At 42.7% G+C, this 27,714-nt stretch overlaps 3 protein-coding genes across 3 annotated transcripts in view; 1 reads left to right on the top strand and 2 right to left on the bottom strand.

The window, feature by feature from the left end:
• elapor2a (endosome-lysosome associated apoptosis and autophagy regulator family member 2a) overlaps positions 1-7,246 on the bottom strand; it is a 30,677-nt gene extending 23,431 nt beyond the window's left edge. Inside the window, exons 1-2 of the mRNA XM_072694885.1 lie at positions 7,007-7,246; positions 787-907 (exon numbers count right to left, since the gene is read on the bottom strand). Coding sequence (XP_072550986.1) covers positions 787-907; positions 7,007-7,111 — 226 coding nt within the window. The 5' untranslated portion in view covers positions 7,112-7,246. The remainder of the gene's footprint in view (positions 1-786; positions 908-7,006) is intronic.
• A 1,415-nt stretch (positions 7,247-8,661) lies between these two features.
• Positions 8,662-11,155, bottom strand: tmem243a (transmembrane protein 243, mitochondrial a). The gene is made up of 4 exons (XM_072695483.1): positions 10,994-11,155; positions 10,796-10,846; positions 10,482-10,586; positions 8,662-9,655 (listed from the first exon to the last, which is right to left on the bottom strand). Exons 1-4 carry the CDS (start codon positions 11,153-11,155, stop codon positions 9,533-9,535), a joined length of 441 nt encoding a protein of 146 aa, XP_072551584.1. The 3' UTR covers positions 8,662-9,532.
• A 1,239-nt stretch (positions 11,156-12,394) lies between these two features.
• gan (gigaxonin) lies at positions 12,395-27,130 on the top strand. Its single transcript, XM_072695315.1, has 11 exons — positions 12,395-12,818; positions 13,728-13,842; positions 13,981-14,331; positions 15,646-15,866; positions 16,175-16,296; positions 17,799-17,911; positions 18,311-18,463; positions 18,566-18,702; positions 20,331-20,465; positions 21,182-21,291; positions 23,049-27,130. Exons 1-11 carry the CDS (start codon positions 12,631-12,633, stop codon positions 23,228-23,230), a joined length of 1,827 nt encoding a protein of 608 aa, XP_072551416.1. The 5' UTR covers positions 12,395-12,630; the 3' UTR covers positions 23,231-27,130.
• Positions 27,131-27,714: the final 584 nt, after the last annotated feature.

The raw sequence follows: 27,714 nt of genomic DNA on the forward strand, positions 1-27,714 counted from the left end.
CCAAGCTTGAACAAGCTTGACCATGCTGGTTGAGCAGGAAGAGCAAGCTGAACAACCAGCATGACCAGCATCATCAAGCTGGACGACCAGCATGACCAGCATCACCAAAATCAAATGCAACATGCACTAAGCTGGTCAGGAGCTGGTTACCCAGTTAGCTTACTAGCATAGGGTATGCTTTCGTCTGGATGACCAGCTTTTTTTTAACCACCTTGACCATCTGAAACCAGCTGCCAGGCAGGGCTGGTCAGCTGCTGCTTGTCACACATACTTTTGTCCATATCGTGTATTTAACAAAATAAGAAAACACTGCTCTCTGCTCCCCTCGCGGTCAGATGAGAACTTTGTGCTGCAAGAGGTCCCTGCAGAGAGGGGGTGAGAAGCCAATGGTCACAGAACAGTTACTGGTGGGCTGTGAAGCTGTGATGGGGTCCAAGAGGAAATTCCTCTATGTAGATAAGGTAAGTAAGGGGGTGACAGAAATATTGGTCAAGCTCACATGCCAGAAGAATGACATGATCAAGGCATTGCTCTGGCCATGTTTTCACCACCCTCATACATTGATCACTGACTGACATTTAAGAAGGGCCTCCCTCATTATTGACCAGCAAAACTACACTAATTCCAATTCTACACATTAATAATAAATGAAAGGTCTCTCTCTCACTCTCGCTCTCTCTCTCTCTCACTCTCGCTCTTGCTTTCTACCCCAAGCCCATCTAACATTGTTCAGTTTCACTTCTTCACACACTCACAGTCGTATGTGCGCCCACAATATGAACCTACCGCAGTCGGTGCCCTGTACAGGGTCCGGCAGTCCAGTGCACTCCCCTGGCCTCTGAGGAATGGCCACCCTCCATCTGGACCCAGTGCTGTCACACTCTGTGTATTCGAAGTAGTAATCCCCCTGCAAACACAAACACACAAGCAGTTTTTTTTCTCTCTCTCTCTCGCTCTTGTCTAATGCGGTTACGCCGTTTTCCCGGAAGCCGACCAGGAGATCTGGATTCTGGGCTCTGGCGGACAGTAAGCGAGGGCTGATAAAGGCCGCAGAGAATGTAAACAAAGCTGCAAGAATAGAAGAATGCACTGAGAGGGAGCCCAAAGGGTCACTCCACCCTTTCCTCCACAGACACCTTCGAACCAAACACCACGATAAGAATTAACACACCTTCCGTCTCTAGTACACTATATGTCCAAATGTTTGTGGACGCCCCTCTAACAAATGCATTCAGCTACTTTAAGTTGCACCCGTTGCTGACACAGAGCAAGAGATGCACACACACAGCTTGTCCAGTCTTAAGATTTTGGGTGACCGCCACCCCACCTCACCTGGGGCTTTATACACCTCTAGCCCACACTTTGCATTAGGCATGGTGCCAATAGGATGTCACATGTGGTCATATGTCCATCTGCTCCAGAGTGTCCGATTGGCGGTTCTTATCGACAGGGACTAGACAAGCTGTGTGTGTGTGTGTGTGTGTGTGTGTGTGTGCGCGCATTTGCACATCTATGTCAGCAATGGGTGCAACTTAAAGTAGCTGAATGCATTCATTAGAAGGGGTGTCCACAAATATTTGGACAGAAGAACAGTCTAAGAGTGTAACAGGGTGAACAGCTTCTCTATCGTTGCTACTTGGGGCGCGGCACTGTGTAGCTTTAGTGAAGCGGGCAGGACATCCACTGCAAGAACTCCGTAATGTTACATATTGAGTCATATTTCTGTAAAATCCGGTAACATCACTTTACTCTCAGAGCACATGCCTGACGATTCTGTATCTCTCAGCTTGTCCAGAAATGCATGTGTAAAGCATGTCCTTTAGAAGTTGCTCAAAGTGCGAATTACACTTCCTGACTGTAGGGGGAGCCCAGGAGCAAAACATACCAATTCCTGCATAATGCTGCTTTCAGTACCCCCTCAGTACACTTCAGCTTCCATAGATATTATGCTGTTTACCAACTTGTAAATAAGAGCAAGTGGGGACTGTGGATGATCTAAAGGCCAAGAGATGTGACTTATAACTCAACCTATCACCTGTTCTTCCAGTGAGAAACAGTAAACAGGACCCCTCAGAAATACAGCTGGACCTCAGAGACCACAGAGACCTCAGAGCTGGACCAGAAAATGAAGGGAATTATTTAATTACACCTCCCACCCAAGCAAAACGATCACTAAAGAGTGAACTACTGATCATTAGTCCATGAAGCACACACACACACACACACACACACACACACACACACACACACACGCAAAAACGCCTGACTCATTTGTTTAATCGTGCTCAACTCTGCCGTTCTCCTCCGGTGTTGATTGAGACAGAGGGAAGGAAAGGCTGCCATCAGGAGGAAACTGATAAACCTCCAAAAAGCCCTGCAGGTCAATACACACACACATACCAGAGCACTAAAGTAAAGCTCTACCTACCCACACACTGCACTAAACAGCCAGCTACACTCCGATAATACTATGCCACAATGGCCCACAAGGGTGCCAACCTTAAGCTCAGAGTGGACGTTCAACAGAGGAGTGCCAGCAGGACTGGAAAGCCACACAAATATAACAGTGGATAAATACTACAGAGCCCCTTCCATGAACCAATCAACCCCAAACCTAATATCACCCTCTTCCAGGACCAAGAGAGAACACATTTGAACTCTTGAGGTGTGTGGATGTCCTCTCCACGCCGGAAGTGAGACATTAGGCTTCAGCCACAGTGACGCTGATTAAACTTCCTCATGCACAACCAGAACCCGTCAGTCATGCCACAGAAATACTTAAGAGAGGCACAAAGCAAACATACACTACATGTCCAAATGTTTGTGGACACCACTTCTAATGAATGCATTTCGCTACTTTAAGTTGCACTCATTGATAACACATGTGTGCAAATGCACACACACAGCTTGTCTAGTCGCTGTTTTCTTATTTAGAGCCAATAGAATAGGACTCTCTGGAGCAGAAAAACAAGAACCCATTGGCACCATGCTGCCTAATGCCAGGCGTGGGCTAGAGAGGGGTATAAAGCCCCCCCAGCATTAAGCTGTGGAGCAGTGGAACCATGTTCTCTGGAATGATGGATGGCGCTCCACCCATTACTCTTGGGATGAGTTGGGGAGTCTGGGAAGAAGTGGGGTGCTGATCATCAAACACCCTGACCTTAATAACACTCTTGTCGTTGAATGCAATCAATCATATCCTCACAGCAATGCTGCTCCAAAATGCAGTAGACAGTACAGACAGCTACTCCAACAAAAGCAGGATAAACTCATTTTTGTCCAAATAATTTGGGCCAGATTAACAGACACTAACAAAACACCAGTGACTTGGCAGACCACTAACCCAGACCTCTGTGAGCTCCAGATGACTAGAAGACTAAATAAGGGTCTATCAGTGTTCCGTAGGTCCTCCTCTGGCCTTGCTGACTTGACTGCCTCACGCCACTATGTCTTGCTTTCAATGGTTTCTCCCTTAAAATGATGTGAATGAACTTACCCCGCTACCCGTAGGTTCTTCATCACTGTCCACAGACCTCCTACAGTGGTTCCGTGGTCCCTCTCCACACATTTCACAACACAGTTCTCAATGGGGATAAATACCGGTCTGAACGTCCTCTCTCTTCAGCCCAATACATCACCTGATGAGCGATATGGCGTCAGGCAATGTCTTGGTAGCATATCGCGTCATTTTTGTGGTTGTCCACCAAAATAGAAGAGGCAGGTGCCTTCAAACACACCCAAAATAGCTGCTAAACATCAGTGTGTGACATGTGCTTCTGAGCAGATCTAAACTTAGCTCCCGTCAGCTTCACAGGCACCCTCAACTGGCATAAGAAAAGAATGCTAGATGCAGATTTCTGTTAGACAGTGCTTTTTATGAGTTATTAGTAATAATGAGTTATTATATTTGGGAACCGTGCCATGGTAAACCAAGCATATTATTCAATAAAATGACTTAAACATGCCAAATAAAGTTTGTGGACGCCGTTTCTAATGAACCAATTCAGCTACTTTAAGCTGCACCCATTGCTGACAAAGATGTGCAAGTGCACACACACACACACACACACACACACACACAGCCTGTCTAGATCCTATAGAGAAGTACTGCCAATACAATAGGACTCTCTGGAGCAGATAAAAATGAACCTATTGGCACCATGGCTAACGCCAGGCGTGGGCTAGAGGGGTTTAAAGCCCCAGATGAGGTGGGGTGGTGATCATCCAACATTGCGGGAGGGGTATAAAGCCCCCTAGCATTGAGCTGTAGAGCAGTGGAACTCTGTATGTATGTTCTCTGGAATGATGGTTGGTGCTCCATCCAATACCTTTGGGATGAGTTGGGGAGTTAAGGATGATGATGGTTGAGGAAGGTGGTGATCATCCAACATCCAAGGTCATTTCTCCATTTCTCTAGGACGCTCAGAGACCCTGTAGTGAGCAGATGAAGAGTCTACAAATGAGAGCCAGGGGGCTCTAAGGGTTCTCAAGAATGGATCCATGGAAATATGGTGCCTATGGTCAAAAGTATTGGGACACCGGCTCATTCGTTGTTTCTTCTGAAATCAAGGGTAATAAAAAGAGGTTCTCCAGCTTTTGTTGGAGTAACTGTCTCTGCTGTCTGGGGAAGAAAGCTTTCTACTAGATTTTGCTGTGAACATTGCTGTGAGGATTTGATTGCATTCCATGACAAGAGCGTTACTTAGCTGCTTGATTTAGTGCTTACAATCTCTTAAGGATTGAGAACCACTGATGTAGAGAATTCACTGTAGTAGACTTGACCAGTGCTCTCAAGTAGCTAAGAGTCTGTGCTTTCACTACTCAGTGTCTAAGTCTATGCAAGCAGCCACTCCTTGGAGCATGTGAACGCCCGCTGTCCTAGTTTCAATTGTTATGGAGCTCTTTATCTTCACTAATTGTATGTATTCACTAACGACGGCTTTTCGTTTTCCCCTCCTAAGACACACACACGCACAGTCACCCGAGGACGGGCTCAGTTTCAAATGGGAGCTTTTTCAAAGGGGATATTTTTAGGCTCCTTATCACAGAGCACTTCAGATTGGAACACAGCCGTGACCAATGTGGTGAAAAGCACCACTTAACTCTCCAATGGAAACGGTCTCACCCATTAGCATAACATTAGAGATAGAGCCACTTTGCCAGAAAAAAAAAATAGAGGACATATATGGGATACGGTTAAACCTCTCTGAAGTAATTTGACACTGGTGAAATCGACCCAATCATGGTGCAAAATTACTAATCAATTTACTCCCTCTGCTCTATGCACTTTCAGAGCACGGCCATGTGAACAGACTGAGAAGCCATTTCACTATGTTTACCACAGAAGCGCAGCAGCATCGGGCAGGACTGGGAAAACCATGGCCTAGTTCAATGGATTCAATTCAATTCAATTATTCTTTGCAGAAGGCCTCTAGATTTGCATTTACATTTACGGCATTTAGCCGACGCTCTTATCCAGAGCAACTTACGAGGTTACTTGTACTACAGAGGTGGGTCAGTGTAGTGTTAGGAGTCTTGCCCAAGGACATTTATTGGTGTAGCTCGGCATAGTGACCCAGACCGGGAATTAAACCCCAGTATTCCACATGGTGTGGTAGCTCACTGGCAGGCAGTGGTGTTATCTGTTGCGCCACACCAACCACCACTTTGAGATTTTCTCGGATCACTCGGCAAGATTTCCTTTCTATGATTTTTTTCATGAAGATTATGGTAGTGCAAGCAACGCTGCACAGTGGAACAGTGCACCACCATCATGACTCAGCTAAGCTTACAGATTCTTGGCAGTTATTTAGGAGGTTTTACAGTCTTACCAACAGACAAGCAGTTCTCCAAGAATTGTCTTGGTCTTCCAGCTCTCATCTTGACCTCCACACTTCCCCTGAACTGCAACTTCCTAACAGGAGTCCATACTGTACAAACTGCACACTGAAAATGCTTGGCCATCTTTTTTATAGCTTTCCCCTACATATACATATATACACATACATATACATATACATATACATATATACATATACATATATATATATATATATATATATATATATATATATATATATATATATCTATATATACACACACACACAGTATATATATACTAAACTTGCTGGCAGATGGTCGAAGCTGATCTTAGATGGTCAAGGTGATTGAAAAGCTGGTCATCCAGACAAAACCATACCCTATGCTGCTGAGCTAGCTGGTTGACCACCATGGTGCATGTTGCATTTTTTGCATTTCGATCATGCTTACGCTGGTTGTCCAGCTTGGCGATGCTGGTCATGCTGGTCAACTCAGCACAGTCAGCTTGGTCAGGTCGGTCAAGCCTGTAGAGCAGCTAAACCATCAAACTAAAACCCTATACCCATACCGCTGGTCAAAAGCCAAGACGGTCAGCCAGCTCAACCAGCTGCAGCTGGCCAGCCAGGCTAAGAACTAAGGCCGTAGTCCAAATACAGAGTTGTGCGTTTTGTAGGGGCCCTTGGTCCTAAATATGGTCCCTGTCCACCGACAAAGAGTATGCTTTGCAAGAGCAGGTGAACCTTACTAACGCAAACCCCGAACCTCCACCACGCTGCCTTGTTTTCCATGTCTACAAACTTTCTTCCTTCTTCGGGGGATCCAGGTCCAGATCCAGCAGCAGTGGGAGGGAGCCGCACTACTGTAAGAACTGCACCGGTCAGTCTGAGTGAATGCTGAGAGTAAATAATGTATAGTAATGTTCTGAGGTCATCATTCAATCATTAAAAGAAGGTGCACCATGTGGAAAGCAATGCCTCGTATGTCCCACAGGCCCTCAATAACAGTGCAGAACAGTCTCATGATCTGAGGAGTCTGATATTCTGCTTTGTGGGCTTGCAGAAACACAGAGCAGCCTAAGCTTCCAGCCCATAAGAGCATCATCAGCCTATGAAATACTACCAGGGCAGAAAACAACGTGACTGAGGGCGCACTACTGCTGCAGGTGCTGGAAGTGCTCGTGTCTCACCTCGTTGCACTGAGGTAGGCTATCAGCCCCGGCCATCACACACAGGCTGCTGAACATCCAGGCGAAACACTGCAGAACACACGGCCGTCTCTTCAGATGCTCCATCGTCCGGCGAACACACGACCTCAGCCCACCATCCGACCACCAGCTCCGGCTCCAGAGAGAGAGAGCGGCTGTGTGACCGACGTGCAGCTGCTCCCCCCCGCCTTCATCAGCTCGCTCGCGCTCGCTCGCTCTCTCTCACCTCCTCTCAGGCATCGCAGTGACGTCAGCACGGGGACCAGCACGCGCTGTTAAAGGCACATCTCCAGCTAATCACGCTGATCCGGACCCGAACCCACATCATTCGATGAATGACTGCCCAGAAGCGCGTGGTGGTCACAAATATACTGCAGAAACCCGCAACCCCCTAGCAACCACCTGACAAACCATAGCAATCATCTAGAAACACCTTAGCACCCTCATGACAACACCCAAGCAACCACCTGAAATACCACTGCCACTGCTATAGCAACTACTCACACCATGGCCCCCGCTTTCCAGCAACCACATGAAGAGCCAAAGCCATAGCAGCTGTCATGGCAACTGCAATAGCAACCACCCTAGCGACCATCTATGAACACCTTAGGCAACACCGTAGCACCCACTTGCCAACACTTAGAAACCACATGAAGAGCCAAAGCAATAGCAATTACCATGGTAACCACCCTAGCAACCATGTAGGAACATATTAGCAACAAGTTAGCAACCACCCAAAATACTACCGCAACTGCTATAGCAACAACTCACACCATGGCCCCCGCTTTCCAGCAACCACATGAAGAGCCAAAGCCATAGCATGGCAAATACCCTAGCAACCATGTAGGAACATGTTAGCAACCACCCAAAATACCACTGCAACTGCTATAGCAACCACCCTAGCGACCATCTATGAACACCTTAGGCAACACCGTAGCACCCACTTGCCAACACTTAGCAACCACATGAAGAGCCAAAGCAATAGCAATTACCAAAGCAACCACCCTAGCAACCATGCAGGAACATATTAGCAACAAGTTAGCAACCACCCAAAATACTACCGCAACTGCTATAGCAACTGCCCTAGAGACCATCTATGAGCACCTTAGGCAACACTCTAGCACCCACGTGCCCACACTTAGCAACCACATGAAGAACCATAGCAATAGCAATTACCATAGCAAACCCCCTAGCAACCATGTAGGAACATGTTAGCAACCACCCAAAATACCACTGCAACTGCTATAGCAACTGCCCTAGTGACCATCTATGAACGCCTTGAGCAACACTGTAGCACCCACTTGCCAACCCCCCTAGCAACCATGTTGGAACATATTAGCAAGAAGTTAGCAACCACCCAAAATACCACTGCAACTGCTACAGTAACCATTGTAGGGACTAGCTAGGAAAACCTTAGCAACACCAAAGAACCTACTTACCAAGACCTTTGCAACTACCTGGGGCACCTTAGCAACCACACGCAATACCATAGCAACCACTTAGGAAAAAATAAATTAATTGAGTATGTTGTGTTTTATAATAAAGAGTCTTTTTTTTATTTCATTTATTTATTTCTTTATTTATTTTTCTATTGAATGCACTGGGACACAGGGCAGCCAATCAGAACAGAGGTCATAAGTGCACCTCTCTGAAAACAAATACAGAGAATGTAGGATACAGGCCCTTTAAAGAAACGTGTCTGTTTGTGAAAGCAGTGGCGTGTGATTACATATTAAATATAACTTTCAATGCGCAGACAGTTGGAATCGGGCCTTTCTCTGTACTGTACCAAATGTACCACTTGAGGGCAGTCCAATCCATCACATTACCATTTAACAAATCCACGAAACCTTCAGGAACAAATTCAGCCTGTATGACCAACTGATATGTTGTTGGAAGCAAAATTAGCTTTAATAATTTTAAATAATTGTGGTCCTAAATAACAGCAGTGGTCCAAATCTGAAGCATGCTCTGTGTGCCATAACCAGTGTACCACTAGAGGGCAGTCAACTCCATTAGACACAGAAAACTATAATAATAATAATCCCCAGTCCTTTAATACCAGTCTGGATTCTATCTAAACCCCGCGCTCGTGCTGATTTTGCTTAGTCACTGCAGCACTGTCATCTTTATTGATCAACAGAAATCCTAATATAGCACAGTACAGTGTCATATTGGTCACAGCTGAATGTACTGAACCGCCTGGGATGTCATGTGATGATGTCATACCACATTAATGTGGTGCTTGATTTACTAATCAACAAAACCTCTAATTATTATAATATATTTCAAATTATATATGATGAACTTTACATAGTATCAGACAGTGTAGTCAGTGCAGGCCTAGGAACAGGAGCTTGTAGCATGTATTAGGTCTTCTGCTTTTCTGTCCGTTCACACACACACACACACACACACACACACACACACACACACACACACACACTGTGTTTACTTCAGCAAATAAGGTTCTCCAATAGGGGCAGATTAAATAATTATGAGCCACGGTCATCTCCCAACATCATGGAAGTACAGATTTGCACATAAACAGAGCAGGATGACAGACACGATGGTGTAGTAGATGAGGTTTCGGAATTTTGGCTCCAAATCCCCTTGACGATACCAAAATATCTGCAAGTAGAAAAATATATATTTTTATTAGAATCAAATTAAATCAAATTTATTTGTGTAGAGTTTATTCACAACTGTCGCAAAGCAGCTTTACACGATCAGTAATTATTAAAAAGACAAGAAATCAACAACATAAGAAGACATAAACCTAAGACCCCCAGTTAGCAGCCAAAGACCACCATGGCAAGGAGGAAAACACCTTGGAAGAAACCTTGGCCTCTATTCACCCGTGTCGGCTCCTCTGCCACCCATGCCAGTCTAGCTGCCCATCCTCCTGCCAGTGCTACTTGCTTAAAGACTAATTATCTGCCGCTACTACTATTATTATTATTATTAGCATTATTAGCATTATTCTATTCTCATTACTCTTACCATCACTACTATGATTATATATATTATATTATGACATTATGCTCATTTTGCCCATCTGAGCAGAACTTTTATCAATAATTTATCAATAGTTCTGATCAGAGGAGGACGGGTCGGGTCCCCCTTGTGAGTCTTGGTTCCTCCCAAGCTTTCTTCCTCCAGCTCTGAGGGAGTTTCTCCTTGCCACTGTCGCCTTTGGCTGCTCACTGAGGGTCTTAGGTTTTTATATCTTGATTTCTTGTTCTTACTGATTCCAGTAAAGCTTGTCAGTTGTAAAAATCGCTATACAAATATATATACATATGGTTCTGAGCACGGAGGGTAACGGGCAGTCTGGCCCTGCAGTGGAAAAGGGGCCACTGTTGCTTTAAATGACATGAATCTCTAGGAACATCGGTTCTCTCTTGTCCTGACCCTCTAGCTAAGGACAGACTGAGTAAAGACCTGCAATACTAACCAGAACCAGTACTGAGGAACAGATCATGACAATGCAGATCACAAAGAAGATGTTCAGGCCCTTTGGATGAGGTGTAGGAAAGACGAACGAACTGATGATGGTTACCTTGTGGGAAATAACATGGAAGTCAGTTAAACATCAAGAGACTGGCGTACCCCCACAATTTACATTTTACAGCTTCAAGCTATTCTTCAAGAATGTGGCTCAGCTAGTATACAGTATTTGACTATGTAAATGTAGTCAATTTCACGGTTCTGCACGTGGTGTCTGGGGTCGAGGAGGTGAAGAACATCTGAGATGAATCCTTTACTCACTGTGACTAAAAGAGATGTGATCCCACCAACAGCAAGGTTGACAGTTCGGTCCTGAAACACAAACAACATCAACGTCTGACCTCCAGCCTCCTAGAACTGAGGGGTAGGCCTCACCGCTCCGGCCTACTCTCTAATATCAAGGCCTCAAGTTTCTCCAAACTCGACTCAAGTTGTACAGGAAACCTCTCTCCCTCTCACCCGAGCAGATGTTTCTCCAAACAGTGGCCTGTTGTCCAGCGTGCCTGTGCCGTAGGTGCGCGTCACATACTCGTCCATGTTGGCCGTAGGGCTGAGCGGACTCAAGTCCTGGTCATGCGGACCAGCTAATCTCTGAGTCTGACCCCAGCTTCCTGCACTCATGACGCTGCTGCCGGGTGCGGTCATTCCTCCAAGACAAAAAAAAGGCAAAAACAGATCTTATTTATTATTATTATTATTATTATTATTATTTACCCATAATAACACTGATGCAAGGAGGGCGAGAGTCTATGACTATAGACTATGGGACACTGTGGAGTGAGGATTTAATAAGGTAATGCTGTTTCTTCTAGCAGGTGCTACCAAAACAGTGGCAGATAATAATAATAATAATTATTATTGTTATTATAAGGGATGAGATTTTGGAGAGGTCAGGGAGCTGTTGGAAAACTAGCTAATGTCCAGGACACTGGTACTGCAGCTGAAAACGTGCCATGCCTAATCTTGGTCAGCCACGTCTGATCACTGCTACAATAAACAGAGCTTAACTACTGGGAATAAAACGTGGGATACATTTAGCTTCGTCTAAGGTCACTAAAAGATGACTGCCTCACTCACAATAATGACAAACCGGCCATATGAGGCTGGACAGACCAGCGTGTTTACTCAACAGTTTTCAATGGGGCCGGCGAGAGGATTACCCTTCAAAATAAAAGTCGGCATAATTTCGTACAGGTCGATCATTGTTGCATTACTGGTTAATACTGGAAAATACAACCAGCTTTTATTCATTTATTATTCTTTTATTATATTTATTTTATTATTTTATTTATAAAGTTTGATGTTGTTAAATCCACTGTTGTTACTGGTTCTAGAAAAATATATATACTTTCATTTGACTTATTCATTCAATTTATTCAGATTAATTAAATTAAAAAGTATGTCATGTAAAAATATAAGATAGCTTGACTTTATTATTAATATTTATTTATTTATTTTATTTATTTATTTATTTAATTTATTTATTCACACGATGTTATTCCAGGTCGATATTGTTGGCATTTTTGTTTGTGAAAATGTGCTCTGATTTCAGATTGATTTATTTCTGTATTAATCTATACAGGTTTATTTATGGGCTGTAAAAAATGTTCGCTAGTTTTTATTTATGTATGCATGCTTGTATTTATTACTGCTAGATTTTTTAATGTATTTATTGATTGATTTATTTATTTAAATGTGTGTGGTGTTGGTGTCACTGTTCATATGCCAGTTATTTCCTTTTATTATTATTTTATTAATTATTTTCAAACTTGCTTTGAGTTGAACGGAGTTAGCAAGGCTTTTATTTTGAAATCCAGCGCATGTGTTTTCTCTCCCCGTCTTCACCGCCCTGTAGGGGCATTGCAGTCTAGACCTGCACCCTGTCACAGCCCGGTGGGATCCGTGAAACCTGCACGAGCTTGAAGTTAGAGTTAGCTCGCGAGTTAGGGTCCGGGATCAGTTTTAATCCACACCGTATTTATAATCCTAAAGGATCCGGCTCGCGCTCCGGGCCGAGCTGACCGTTCCGGCTCTGCGCCATCGTTCATGACTTGAGTTACTTTGCAGGCAGCTGGGCTTCCTCTGGGTGTAGCAGCATGTCTAAAGCCGAGGCTGGGGCAGATGTCGGTTCCGTGGTGTCTGACCCTCAGCACTCCCAGAAGCTTCTGAGAGCCCTTCGCTCGTTCAGACAGGAGGGGAGTTTCCAGGACGCGGTGTTGGTGCTGGAGGGAGAGGAGATCCCAGTGCAGAAGAATATTCTGGCTGCTGCGAGTCCATACATCAGGTACCTCCCTTCTGCACTCCAGGCTCTTCGGCATGTTTCTGGAAAAGCTCGTCGTGCTTGTGTAAGTGCTCAGACATGCAGCAGTGCCTGAAGCTGGACTACATCATCAGGGTGTGCCTACAGACTCCACCCCTCCTCTTGTGGCTGGTGTTGTCGTTGGGACCTTACTTTCATTGTGCTGTTTACCTAACCCAACTTCCAGGCCTGTGGAGATCCGTTTCTTTTGCATGATGTACATTTTTTGGTCACTTCTAGAGCTCCTCTACGTCTCTCAGCACTGGTTTGGAGCTAGGGCTTTTGAGGACGTTGAGATGTTTCATGGAAATCAGTTAATATGTAATATTAAGCCAGCAATAGTAGTGCCTAGTTGATATAATCACAAAGATCAGTATAAATTATTTGGAGTTGACCGTATTCCTAACCCTAATCTCAGATACTTGGGGCCTACACAAAACCTACCCCTACTTTTAAGGTCTTACAGGGTCATTCCACCCTTTTTCCGCCTTAGTGTCAGATAGGGCTGGGGGATATGGTACAAATACTATATCAAGATATTTAAAGACTTACCGACTAAAAACATTAGAAGTGACAGATTATTATAAGCTACTATTCAGATTCTCTCCTGTACTGAATACAGTGATTTATACTCAGCTCTGCTGCTCCTCATCTAATTAAACCTTCAGTCTAATTACACTGTTAGTAATGAAACCTGCAGCGGATCAGTGTTTATTAAGCACTAACGGTCGCTTCCATATGCCTAGAAAAGTTACTGTTATCACGATAACAAAATTTATCACGATATGATAAAATATCGTCGAATTGTCCAGCTCTAGTGTCAGATATGCTTAGAAAGTACACACTCCAGGTCCTGTCATTGAACCTTTACTCAACGTATTTTCGTCTTCATAGGACCAAGCTAAATTACAACCCACCCAAAGAAGATGGATCCATCTACAAAATCGAGCTGCAGGGCATCTCCGTACTCATCATGAAGCAGATCTTGGACTACATATTCAGTGGAGAGGTGATTTCTCATGATTTCTCATGATTTCTCATGATTTCTCGTGATTTCTCATGATTTCTCATGATTTCTCATCCAGTACCGTGTATCAGGAATGTCTATTTAGCTCTTAAAGTTCTTTGACCCTCTCTGTGATGGTAGATCACCCTAAATGAGGACACTATCCAAGATGTGGTCCAGGCTGCTGACCTGCTGCTCCTCACTGACCTCAAGTCGCTCTGCTGCCAGTTCCTGGAGAGCTGCATCACCGCTGAGAATTGCATCGGCATCCGACTGTTCTCTCTGCACTACTGCCTGCACCACGTCCACCACGTGGCCACCGAGTACCTGCAGACGCACTTCCGAGACGTGGCGGACACCGAGGAGTTCCGAGAGCTTCCGCCTGATCGGCTGTGTGAGCTGCTATCCATGGAGAAGCTCAACGTGGGAAATGAGAAGCACGTACTGGAGGCGGTGGTCCGCTGGCTTGCGCACGACATTGAGGCCAGACGGGTAAGTGTGAGGGGCCCTTTGAATTCCCCCATGCCGAGCACATACAGCCCCTAAACAGGCTCTTTGTTTTGGTTATACTTTCCATTTTCATGTACAGAGGGATCATGGGAATAAGCTGATCAGCTGAGGTTGTAGTGGTTTGTTTTCGAGGAAGCAGACAATTAAAAATAGTAGAAATGGAAAGATCAATCAGCTTTGTCGTATCGGTATCGGGCCATTTTTGGCCCAAATATGTGATCGGCTGATATTTCTAGCTGATCCGGAGAGCCAGTCAGATCAAATATGATCCATATTTCTTTTATTTTATCAGATTGTTTACCCATTTCCTCCCAAATTTGGACTTCCAATTACCCAACCCGTACGTACTCTACCCTCGATCACACACAATGCCCCCGACACTAGTGAGGGGGGACCAACACGCCCCCATCCGATGCGTGCTCAGTCAAGCCACTTGTTTTTCGTACAGCCGCCGATGCAACATCACCGGGAAACCAGCACGCCTGAAGGGAAGCGCTGTATCCAACGAAGCGATGTGGGGAGAGAGGGCCATCTACCCACCCTGGAGAGAGGAAGGCCAATTGTGCTCTCTCTGGGCCTCGGCTGCCGATGACTGGTAGCACGAGAGGGATGCGAACAAGCGAACCCTGATCATAGCGACAGCGCATTAGTCTGCGCACTGGACCACCCAGGGCCCTGATCCATATTTAATGAGTTGCTGCAGGGCCCCTCAGTCACAGGTTGCAGTTGCCGTTCCTTGTGCACAGCTGCAGAAGCCCATTATATTCAGTGTAGAAAGCCAGTCTGGAGGGTTTTTTAACCGTATCTGACTCAAACTCTCGGATAAGTGCCCGGAGACCCCTCTCGAGAGTACATCAGTATAGTGAGTATCAGAACACAGCTCCACAGTGCAGTTCTGCATGGGAAATCACGGCTCGTGCTCGAGTTTTGATCCCAAACAGCTACTTAAAGTACTTTTCATCAGCGATCAGTATTGGGCCCCAAAAACACTGATCTGTCCACCATCTGTCCCTCCTGCGGACACTGGCACAGGAAATTGGCCATTGTCACTGCCAAGTCCTGGTCTAGTAGTCACCAGTATTCCCATAACTAGCAGAGTATGGAGGTGATGAGCTGCTCTCCATTACCAACAACACTATATTCTTTATAGTTTCACCAGGTTTGCCTAGGGCTTTCGCTAGAGCGTGAGCTTTATGCAAATTTTGGGGGTGTAAATACAAGTTACGTACATTTCAGAATGAATTGCAGTTGGTTTTTGCTCTGTAAGCAGTGATAACTCCTCCTCCCCTGGTGCAGGTCCATATGAAGGAGGTGATGTCTGCAGTGTGGGTGCAGGGCCTAGACCAGAGCTACCTGCAGGAACAGATGCTGGGAGACCCCCTGATGAGGGAGGTTATTGGACAGTGCTGCATGGAGCCCCTAGGAGGCGCAGCACAGCAAGGGGAGGCGCTGCTCGCTGCCTTCAAGCCCCGTGGCTACTCTGAGTGCATCGTCATTGTAGGGGGTGAGGACAGGGCGTGAGTATTGGAGCAAACCACAACAATGTCTGTGTGAACGTCAGGAGCTGGTAAAGCAAATAGGTTCAGTTAATAACCACTGAATCCAGTCTGATCACAGCCAGTGATTCATAATTGTAGTAGGGGCATAGGAAATCCTTTGTGTTTGTGTGTGTGTGTGTGTGTGTGTTGATAAAGTGGAGCCTAATACTAACAGAGTCTCCATTAAAAAGTGTGTTTTTCTCCAAGGCTAGGCTTCATCTGTGTTGGCCCACTGGCCCCATGTCTTTTTACACCAAGTGTGTTTCCTGTGTGTGTTTCCTACTCAGCACTCGGAAGCCCTCTGCGGTGACGCGCTGCATGTGCCCCCTCTATGACCGAAACCGGCAGCTGTGGATTGATCTGCAGCCCATGAATGAGAGGCGAATAGGTCACGGGGTGGTAACTGCTGGTCTGTACCTTCTGAAAAAAGACTTGTTCTGTTTTGAATTAGTTTATTTTATTAGTTATTTCATTAGTCATTTTATTAGTTATTACTAATAGTTTAGTTTATGTTCAACGAGTGAAAAGTGGGCGTCTCTCAGCAAAACTCTGCAATAATATGAAGTGATCATTGATAATACAGACGTGTTTTGAGTGTAATGGATTGATCTTGAGGATCTTTCCCTGTCTGCATTCGCTGCAGTTCATTTCTGATGCAGAACAAAACACAAATATCCTGCCTAACCTGTGAGTATGGACTGATCAGCCAAATACAAGGCCAAATTATCATGTGAATGGTGATTGTCACACCTCAAAGTAGGGGGTGACATTAATGGCAACTATAGGGTGCTACCAATACAATTCAACATCACAATACTTTCAATACTATATTTATAATATATATATATATATATATATATATATATATATATATATATATATATATATTTCTCTGTTTTTACCATTTATAGGCTGTGTGTTTAGAGAAATTAATATTTGCGCTGTATTTCATAAACCAGGGACAACGTTTTCCCTAAATTCCAAATAAACATATTTCCCATTTAGAGCATTTATTTGCAGAAATGACAACTACTAAATAATTCAAAGAAATATAATTTAATGTAAAGAATAATATAATATAATGTAAAGAATGATAATTTAATATGATGTAATGTAAAAAATAATATAATATAATGTAAAGAAATATAATTTAATATGATGTAATATAATGTAAAGAATAATATAATACAATGTAAAGAATTATAATTTAATATGATGTAATGTAAAATATAATATAATATAATGTAAAGAAATATAATTTAATATGATGTAATATAATGTAAAGAATAATATAATACAATGTAAAGAATTATAATTTAATATGATGTAATGTAAAAAATAATATAGCGTAAAGAAATATAATTTAATATAGTGTAATATAATGTAAAGACATATAATTATTATAATATATAATAATTATATATATATATATATATATTATTTTATTTTATTTTTTTATACAAATTACAGACTAAATCTGAAGCTACTGGTGTGACGGCAGTATATATTTTGATTGGATCGTGTTCTGTTTTTTTCTAGCTCTGCAAAAAAAAAAAAGATTTTTATCACAGTGTGATTTCATCAGCATGTCTAATATATGATGTCTGCCTCTCTAGTTTAGAACTGTATGTGCTAAGCAAATGTTGCTAACAAACACTGGACTTTTTTTGGTCAATAAAAGCCAATTGTTTTTAATTTTTTGCTCCATAAATCTGCTACAAATATCATATAGCAGCTATATTATCATCCACCTCACTTCCCACTTAGCACTACTCATACCTGTAGTACTGTTCCACCTGATCTCCAGACTGAAACGCTGCACAGCTTAATAAAGCACAGGAAATGCCCTTTGTCTTTAATCCCGTCCCGAAAAGCGGTTCATGATTACTGTTGTCTGATGTATTTAAACAGATGGGTGCCTTTTTGCGGTTGGAGGGATGGACGAAAACAAGACTGTCTTGAATAGTGGAGAAAAATATGACCCAGAGACCAACACCTGGACCCCGATCCCACCAATGAAGCAGGTATCAGTAGTCCATCTCGAACACGGATAATAAAACAACAACGTTTATGATGCAACCATCAGGAAATGGCTCAATAATTTAATCTTCATTAGCTGTGCAGTCAGCCTCTTTCCTGTTCATTACATCTCATGATCTCATCATCTTTCCATAATGTCCACCAGGGGCAGCGCACTCAGCATGCAGCATCAGGCTGCCTCAGATGTTGTGCTGAATAAAAAAGACATAGAGAGTTTTTAATGTAGAAGTTTTAGAACTGTAATAGACACAGCACACACGTCCACTTGCTGCAAATTGCCTTCCTTTGTTTGCCAATGTTGTGTGTGTGAACTGTCATGACAGTTCTCCCAACTAACCACCAGGAGTCAGCGTTTTACCATTTTCTGCTGCTCGCATGGTTAGGCCAGGCGCCACTTTGGTATCGCCGAGCTGGATGGGATGATCTATGTGCTGGGTGGAGAGAATGAAGACACTGAGGTTCTCCTCACCATGGAAGTATTCGACCCCCACTTTAATACCTGGACCACCCAGACTAGCATGACCACAGTCCGAAAGGTGAGGCACAGTCCCAGAGAGTCACAGATTGCCTGTGTGTGTGTCCGGTCGGATGTCCGGATAATGTTCGCTAATTCTAACACACAACTTTCCGCTCCTTAGTTTAGTTGCTGCGCTACCATGAGGAAGAAGCTCTTTGTGATGGGAGGAGGATCTTATGGGAAGATTTATGACTCAGTGGAATGCTATGACCCCAAAACTCAGCAGTGGACTACACTGTGCCCTCTAAAGGAGAGGAGGTATAAGCACACGCAGTGAAGGTCACAGAACGTGTGGAAACGGAAAAAGAGAAAGTATTGAAATGGCATCTGCAGATGTGCACATTATGACGAGCTGTTATTATAAATTGAGTCATAATGAGTTTTTTGGGGCAGGTCATGGATCTGCGCATCAACGGTACAGTCAGAACAACACTGACCAGTGTCTGGCCAATATTTGGTTCTGTTGTCAGAAGATGTGAGTTTGAATCCTGAAGATGCCGGGAGTGCAGGACTGTATAGCGGGTCATGCTTAATTGGATATAGTGATGCACAGTACATGAAGCACTGAAAAAAAGGGCTGTACTCATTTCCAAATTATCAGAATGATCAAACTTCAAAAATTCAAAGGCACAAATCATATTGTGTTGTGAAAATAGTAATAATAATTATTATTATAATTATAATATTCTATTCTACTATACTGCATAATGTAATGTATTATAGTATGCCCATATCACCCACACCTAGTCATAAGCTCCACATAAATAGAGAAATGTGATTTCTGCCTATTTGATTTTCTCCAAACCTCTGTTTATTATTTATTGAGACTGGTAACGCCACAATCTAAGAAACACCTGTTTCATGTTCAGTAAAACCTAAACTAGACACTGATTTTGTCACTTTGCTATAAGAATGATCACTTTCTCACCTTAATTAGTATATACTGTGAGATCTGTCATGTGGCAAACACTAATAATTACATTATCAGTTGTACTAATGCAAATTCAGCATTGTTACCACCCTGTTATGCAGTTTCTTTAGTGCACTTTGCGCAGACCGTGCATTAGGCTTTAATCATTCTGGTCTTTATCAGTACAGTATTGGTTGTAATAATGTATATTAAACAGTTTGGTACCACCCTGTTATGCTAATTATTTATTACATGTTATTAGTGTGTAATAGTCAGCACTTTGATGTATGTGGATTCTAGATAGTGCCAGGTTTGTTGCTTTATGTGAGTGTTTTGTGTTTAATAATCACTAATATTAATAATCACATTTGTTTCATACTCTAAAGTCAGATTATGCTCATCACTGATTAGAGATTAAATAAGTAGCAAAGTAAAAAGCACTAAATCATTATTTCCATTATACCGTTTATGATGGGTTCATACCAATTATATCCATCGTACTTTAGTTGCAAAAAAAAGCTTCCATGCTGTACACAGGAGATTTCTGGCGCTATAGGTTTTACTCATCACTAATTACAGACTAAACAGCAGTAAATAAATTGCATAACAGGGTGGTAACAAAGCATTTATTGTGCATTCTTACAACTAATAATGCAATTATTAGTGATTCTCATACAAATCTCAAATTATGTACCAGTAAAAATCATAATAAATAAAGCTTTAATGCAGAGGGAATAAATCATGTAAAAATGTCAGATTCAGGCTTTATTGAATGAAGATCAAGAGCTTAAAAAAACAAATATATGGTAGTGAAATAAAGTGTTTATATTATTATTTTATATATTATAATATTTAAAATATTTATATGCACTTTTTACTAAATATGAAATACTTGTTGTTGAACACAACAATCTTGCATCCTGATGCATCCTGATCTACAGAAGCGGTAATGCTCAGCTCTGGTTGTTGTTCTCAGGTTTGGCGCTGTGGCGTGTGGAGTGGGTCAGGAGCTCTACGTTTTTGGAGGAGTGAGGAGCAGGGATGCAGATAACCCTGAGTCCAGTCAAATGACCATCTGCAAGTCTGAGTTCTTTCATGATGAGTTAAAAAGGTGGGCTTTTTAGGGTGATTTTGTGTTGCTACAGTAAGGGACCTCTCCTTATTTATCTATAAATACTCCGTTTGTTGATTCTCAACAGCTTTAGGGTTAGAATTAGGAGTAGGATCAGGGTTTGGGTTGGGTTTAGGCTTAGATTTTGGTGAATGGTAAATTTACAAGTGGGGATTAAGGTCATTTTAATGGCTATTTACTTAAATGTAAGTTAAAGCAGCATTACGTAGCAGTTGTTTACAATAATGTCATAATCATGTTGATGCTCTGCTGACTGTAGAAAGGAGAAGTGGCAGCTTTTAGCAAACCTAGGTATCAAACCCGCAATCCCGTCATCAGTAACCCACTGCTCTAACCACTGAGCCACCGCTGCCTCTATTTACTGCAGAAGTGTGAGTGTGAATTACACACCCTGCCTGTAGGGGGAGCCCAGGAGCAACAATTACCAGTTCTCATATACCAAACTCCAAACATAGGCCCACGCTTCAGTCCGTCACCCTCATAACTGCAGTAGTCTCATATTTAACTTCATAGTTAGGGATTTCATAGACCCTAAAATAGAACCCTGTTGGACCCCACACAAAAATGATGCCTTCTACAGATGTTTCTATATGATGATTAATAACAGAATGATAACCTCATTATTATATGCTACTATGAATGTTATATGTTATGTGTTTATATGCGTCTTTTCCTGTTCCATGCTTTTGCTGTAGATGGGTGCTCCTCGATGATCAGAACCTGTGCATTCACACCACATCATCCTTTGTATACGGTGCTGTTCCTATTGGGGCCAGTATATACGTAGTGGGAGAGCTTGACACTGGTAAGTGCAGGCTGGGGGGTTTTATCAGCCTCTCTCTCTCTCTCTCTCTCTCTCTCTCTCACTCCCCCTTGCGCTTAATCTCTCTCTTTTTAGCAAACTGACTGATCAGCATGTCTTTTATCAGACCTTAGACACTGCTTTTAGCCTCCGAGGTGCTAGTTACTCTGTGTTTGGTTTTGTATGAATAATGTTTAAATAATCAGCTCAATTTGAGCGTTAGCTAGACTTTCCAGAACATAAACTTTCATGTCTGGCCCTGCTGCTGCTGCTGCTAGTGTAGAGTGTATGATATATATGTGTGTGTGTGTGTGTGTGTGTATATAATAATATATATATATATATGTGTGTGTGTGTGTGTATGATCTAGAGTATGATGTAGAGTGTGTGTGTATATATATATATATATATATATACTTATTTATTTTTAAGATTTCTTAAATATATTTAAACATGTAGAACATGTAACATGCTATCTTATCCATTCAGTATCAAACTAGAGCTTGTACTGAAAGTGCTGCCCAGTGTGTGCTATGCTGAATACTGATATAACACCAGATAAATAATGCTAAAATAATATTTTTCCAACGCTTTCGCTGTAGAGACGAGTCCCTTGATAAACACTCTGTCAGGGAAGGAGTTCACTCCAAATGCTGATAATTTGGTTTATTTTAAAGCACAACACTGATATGTGCACTTCTCTTCATTTCCTCAATAAACCCCTACATAAATAGCCTCATATAAATGCCATGTTTGCTTCAAATGCCTAATGAAATTACTGCATAAAGAGGGACTGATGGACCATGATTCACTCTGAAACTGTTAACCATTATTGTATGCAAAGAATAGACTGGTTCCCCTTTTGGGGTCTTGGTTCCTCTCAAGGTGTCTTCCTCTCGACCGAGGACGTTTTTCCTTGCCACTGTTGCCACTAGCTTGCTCAAAAGAGCAACGCCATAGAAGAACCAATTTAGGTCCCATAAAGAACCATGTTTTAAAGAGCTGTGGGTATGAAGAACCTTTAGATTTGTAAAGAACATTTATATTGACTTCTTAAAACTTGAAAAGGGTTTCTAACACATGCATACATCCACATACTATATGGACAAAAGTATTGGGACATACATCTTAATCATTGAACTTAGGTGTAGTGTTTTTCATGCAGTCTCATTGCCACTGGGATATAAAATCAAGCCCATAGTCTTACAGTCTGCCTTTCCGCACATTAGTGAGAGAATGGGCGGTTCTGAAGAGCTCACTGAACTCCAGCGTGGTTCTGTATGTAATAAGAGACACCGCTGCACCAACAACAACAAGTCAGCTGGTGAAATTTCCTCCCTCCTAGATCTTCCTCCGTCAGCTGTGAGTGGTGTTATTATTGAACAGTGGAAGAGTTTAGGAGGAACAGCTCACAGAGAGCAGCTCAGCCACCGAGTGTCTGTCAGACCACGTAAAGTTACAGAGCGGGGTCAGGGCCGAGTGCTGAGCTCAGAGCAGAGTGCAGAAAAGCCTCCAACTGACTCAATAACTGCAGAGCTCCAGACCTGCTGCTGCTGGCAGAGCTGAGAGCAATAGGGGACCAGCTCCATATTAAGGCCTATGGGTTTAGAACAGTATGTAATAAAAGCTCCTGTAGGTGTAATATGTAGGTGTCCCAATACTTTTGTCCATATAGTGTATCTCTTTTACAAAGAATGAACTGAGAGAAAGGTCACCTGGCTTTCTTTGTTCCTCTTCTCTCTTCTGCTATCTGTGTGCAGGCACTAGCTATGACTATGTGCGCGAGTTCCGCCGCAGCACAGGCACTTGGCACCCTACGAGACCCCTCCTTCCCTCGGACCTGTGTAAGACTGGCTGTGCTGCCCTGCGCATCGCCAACTGCAAGCTGTTCCGGCTGCAGCTCAAGCAGGGCCTTTTCAGGATCCGAGTGCCATCCATTTAAACCGAGTGCACATCCATGATCCTGGCATCTTCTCTCCGCTCTTCTTCTTTGGAGGAAAGTTGCATGTGGGGCTTGGGAAGCGCTGCAGCTACGGCCGGAGCTGGAGATGAGGCGAGAAGAATACTTGAGTGTGGGATATGGGGACGTTTGGGCCTCTTTTGTTTACTTTGTTTTGATGCCTTCCTGAGGGAACATACGTAGACCATGCGCCTCCTTAAGTAGACCACCTCCTGCAGTAGATCAGCTCCTTCTCCACCTCTTGTTAAACTTGTTAAAAGGGATTTGAGTGTATTGGGTTTGATAAGGGAACAGCTCAAGCTGCTTTTTCGTGGTAATACTGTACTTTGTAGTGGAGCTTTGGGTGTCGCTTGGTGCTGCTGGCTTTTAATGGCCAACATTTATTGCTTGTTTGAGAAATTGTCATCGCTTGACAATATTGACTATATTTTTCTTTATATAATTGGAGTTATGCAAGAGTTTTTGGAAGTTTCTGAAGTTTAGGAGAAGGACCACGCCTGATACTCCTCCCTCCATGAGAATGCTTGGCTCTTCTTCTATTCCCCATGATTCCTACAAACCCTCAGAAAGGGAGGGTTTGCTTTTCTGGTAAACAGCAGAAGCTGCCCACAACTCCTGAGTCTCCTGAGTTCTTCAACAGTTTTCCCTTTTTCACTGTTCATCGTCACGGTAGATTAACTGAATCATGGTCTTCAGTTACTGTCTTAAGGTTGAGTGTAGTATCCCATCAATGGGACTGGCTTTTTAACTATCAGGGTAAGTAGCTTGAGAAATGACAGCAGTTTGTGAAGAGTATTTTCTTGAAATGGTTGAGGAGGACATGAATGTTTGCCTATGGAGAGATTGTCTGTGTGTGTCTATGTGTATATACATCATATATATATATGCAAGAATCTAGTGGCTACCCTTTTTAAGCTTTTGCATCTACTGTACAGTGCCAGGTACCATATACCTCACATGGAGTTAATTCCATAGAATATTAATACAGTAGTATTAAGTGGGGCTTAGGATGATTTTAGGAGCATGTTCCACGTTTATAGCTGGTGGAGTGATCTCCTCTTCATCTACATGGATTGAAATCCTCTTCCAGGATTTGTTACACTGAGATGTAGAGTAGCTGTTCTCACGTTGAAGTCACAGTATGTATCTTATGGTTGACCCTTGAACTGGCTTTCCACTCGCCCTAGACAGTTTTGGCATCTGGCGACCCCATTTGTTCTGTCCGCACCCCAGCTGCTGCTGTCCGTTCTAATCGAAGGCCCACACATTATAAATTCACTTCTGCAGAAACACACCCACACATGCAAGCACTGCAGGAAGGAAGAAGGTTGTGTGTTACTCACAGTATAGGCAAAAACCTTCTATCTCCATTTTGCTGTTTTTCATTTGTTGTTTTTTTGCTTTGTTTTTTTTTTACATTGTGCCCAAATTTCATGAGGAACAGACCAATAGAAATGCTCCAAGCCATGACTTGATATTAAAAGATTTTACATGACTTTTTACATTGACTTACATAGGAAGTTAAAAAGGGTTTTTTTCCCCTTCTACTGTAAAGTTGCAGTTTTGGAGATATGAGGTTTTTGCGCAATGCTGATTACATTTAACACACTAGGCCCATTAACCATAGCCACTACCAGTGTTTTTAATGAGCATTAAACCTCTGCCTTCCCCCTTGTACTAAAATAAAGGTTGCTCAAGTGGTCCTTTGAGCTGAGCCAGAAGAACCACTCTCACCTTTAGACCTTTTAAAAGGTTCTTCAGACTTACACATCTCTATTACAATGGCACACTGTTCTTTATGGTATCAAAACTCCACCAAAGACCATGAGAAGCACCTTTATTAATATTTTTTGAAGAGTGTGGAACGAAGGTTCGAGCACATTGCTGTAAAGTCATTATTAATAATAGTGATATTTAATAGATGTAGACATCAGGCTGCAGATAATTTCTTGGCGTTTGTGGCTCACGGACATGCTGTAGGTCTGGTGAAGCCACTTTACATTCCCATTACATATCAGAACAAATTGTTCAAATAAGACAAGCATCACGTTAACTATGATCATGTTCATATTCAGTAGGATCATGTCTGTTTACTCAGGTATGTGCGTGATATGCACCTTTGGTTTATCAGCAGTGCGGCCTCAATTGTGTAGAACACCACCCGGATCACACTCCTGTTGATTATGATTATTATTATTATTATTATCGTGGCTTCGGTATGGTGTTCTGCCTATATCGGCCTCGGGTATAAATATGACTCATTTGTTAGTCGCTTTATCATTATGCTGACTGATACGAAAACAGCCAGTGGCTTTCTGTTTCCTGCCCGGGCTGGAGATGCTGCGGTTATCTATACGATGATAAACTATGTGACGTATTTGGCTTTTTTTTCATTTGTGGTGGTAATGTGTTGCTGTGACAGATTAGTGACCATGTCCACGACTGTCCGCATTAATATGAACCATTGGAATGAAATTTTAGTCTTTGTGGAAGACAGTCTTCTAGTACGTTCTTCAAGACAAAGGTGCCTCAGATGGTTCCTTGAGGGATGCCACAACCATATGAAGAACATTTTAATGGTCTAAAGACCCTCTTTGTTACAACCAGCAGTTTTAATATCCATGTGAATCCCTGGAATTGAAATACACTAGATGGACAAAAGTATTGGGACACCTGCTCATTTATGGTGTCTATTGAAATTAAGGGTATTAAAAAGAGTCTATCCTGCTTTTGTTGGAGTAACCATCTCTACTGTCCAGGGAAGAAGGGTTTCTAATGGGTTTTGGAGGAGCATTGCTGTGAGGATTTGATAGCATTTAGCAACAAGAGTGTTAGTAAGTTGGTGAGGTCAGGATGTTGGATGATTGCCACTCCCAAACTCAACCCAAAAGTATTAGATTAAGCACCATTTATGATTCCAGAGAACACAGTTAGTTCCACTGCTCCACAGATCAATGCTGGGGGGCTTTATACCTCACTAGCCCACACCTGGTATTAGGCAGAATGGAGCCAATATGTTCATGTTACGCTCCAGAGAGTCCTATTCTATTTTGCAGTGCTTTTCAAAAGGGACTAGACGCTCCTCACCCTTACGATTCTTCTTCATGAAGCCAAAAGTGGGGTTTTCTATGGCGTCCCTCAAAGACCCATTTGAAGCACCTTTATTTTTTAAGCGTTTTTGAATACACTGACATGTTTGTTTCCAGAGGAGTGGGGTTTCTCAGTCCCTATCTGTTCCTGTTATAGGTCAGTCCTTCATAAACTGGCTGACCAGTCTTGCTTTGGGTCATACGTCCACTGTTTTACGCTGATGCCTTGTATATGAAGTGGGACTGATCCAGCACGTTTTATGTAGCAGTGAAACACTGGAGTCGTTGTCTGCACTGCACCTTTCTGACGACGGAGTTCACGCCCAGCACTTAAACATACAATGTGTGTGTGTGCATGTGCAAACACATGATAACTATCAACACACTCCACATTCCTTCATGTGCCATTGTTTACAGTACACTGTGGGCTATAGAGCCAGAGATGTATTCTCACACACGACACGCGGACAAGCACCTTGAGAAAGATGAATTGCACAATTGAGGGTTGGTTGTACATCAAACTGATTCCCCTATGCGTCCCAGCTTGGTTTGGAGATGCTCGCTACCTAGCCACAACATGATGATGATGGTTATTACTAACTTAACTGTTATTACATTGTTACAAATGGTAATAAAGTGACTATTCCCTGGATAAATAAACATGAAGCTTCCTAAAATTCACAAATTCCTTCGTAAGGATGGTTTTTAAAGGATTATGTAAGGACTGTCACTTTGAATGTTTCATGTTTTGACACTAATAATAATGATAATAAAAAAATATGCAGAATTCAAATGAGTGGACTCATTGCTGACGGTCGATGTCGGGTGCTTTGTTGTGTGGGTGATAAAGATCTTGAAGACATGATCTCTCCTCCAACAACTGGAGCATTGATGGAACCTTCGACATTTATGTGGATAGATGGCACATTGGTTGGGATTACCACAATAAGATTACTGAAGACAGTCAGAGTGGAGGTAATTCATTTAAACGGACTCGCTCTCACGACGGGAGTTGATTTAACATAAGGTCTTGTGACTTGGGACACTGATAAGTGGCTAAAAAATCAGATAGGGGAGAGCTGGCCTCTCGTGCCCCATTTCAGCCGGTTGGGAATTGGGTCCTCTGAGGTCTAAAAAGAGCCAGTGTAATGTAGAGGGGACTAGATGTTTATGCTCAGGTGCAAAATAATTATAATAAGTTTTTAAAAAAAAAAGGGATTTGATTTAATTTCTAGATTTACTGGCAAATGTTATCATTAATAATTAATAATCTTGCTATCGTCTCTGTTTGCAGTCCAAAATGACTTTCGAGCCATTATTTTAAGGTTCAACTTGACAGAAGAAGAACCTTCAATGGAAGTCAATGTCCTTTCTTTT

This window comes from Salminus brasiliensis, chromosome 13 (assembly GCF_030463535.1).
Source record: "Salminus brasiliensis chromosome 13, fSalBra1.hap2, whole genome shotgun sequence".
Classification (NCBI taxonomy): Eukaryota; Metazoa; Chordata; class Actinopteri; order Characiformes; family Bryconidae; genus Salminus; species Salminus brasiliensis.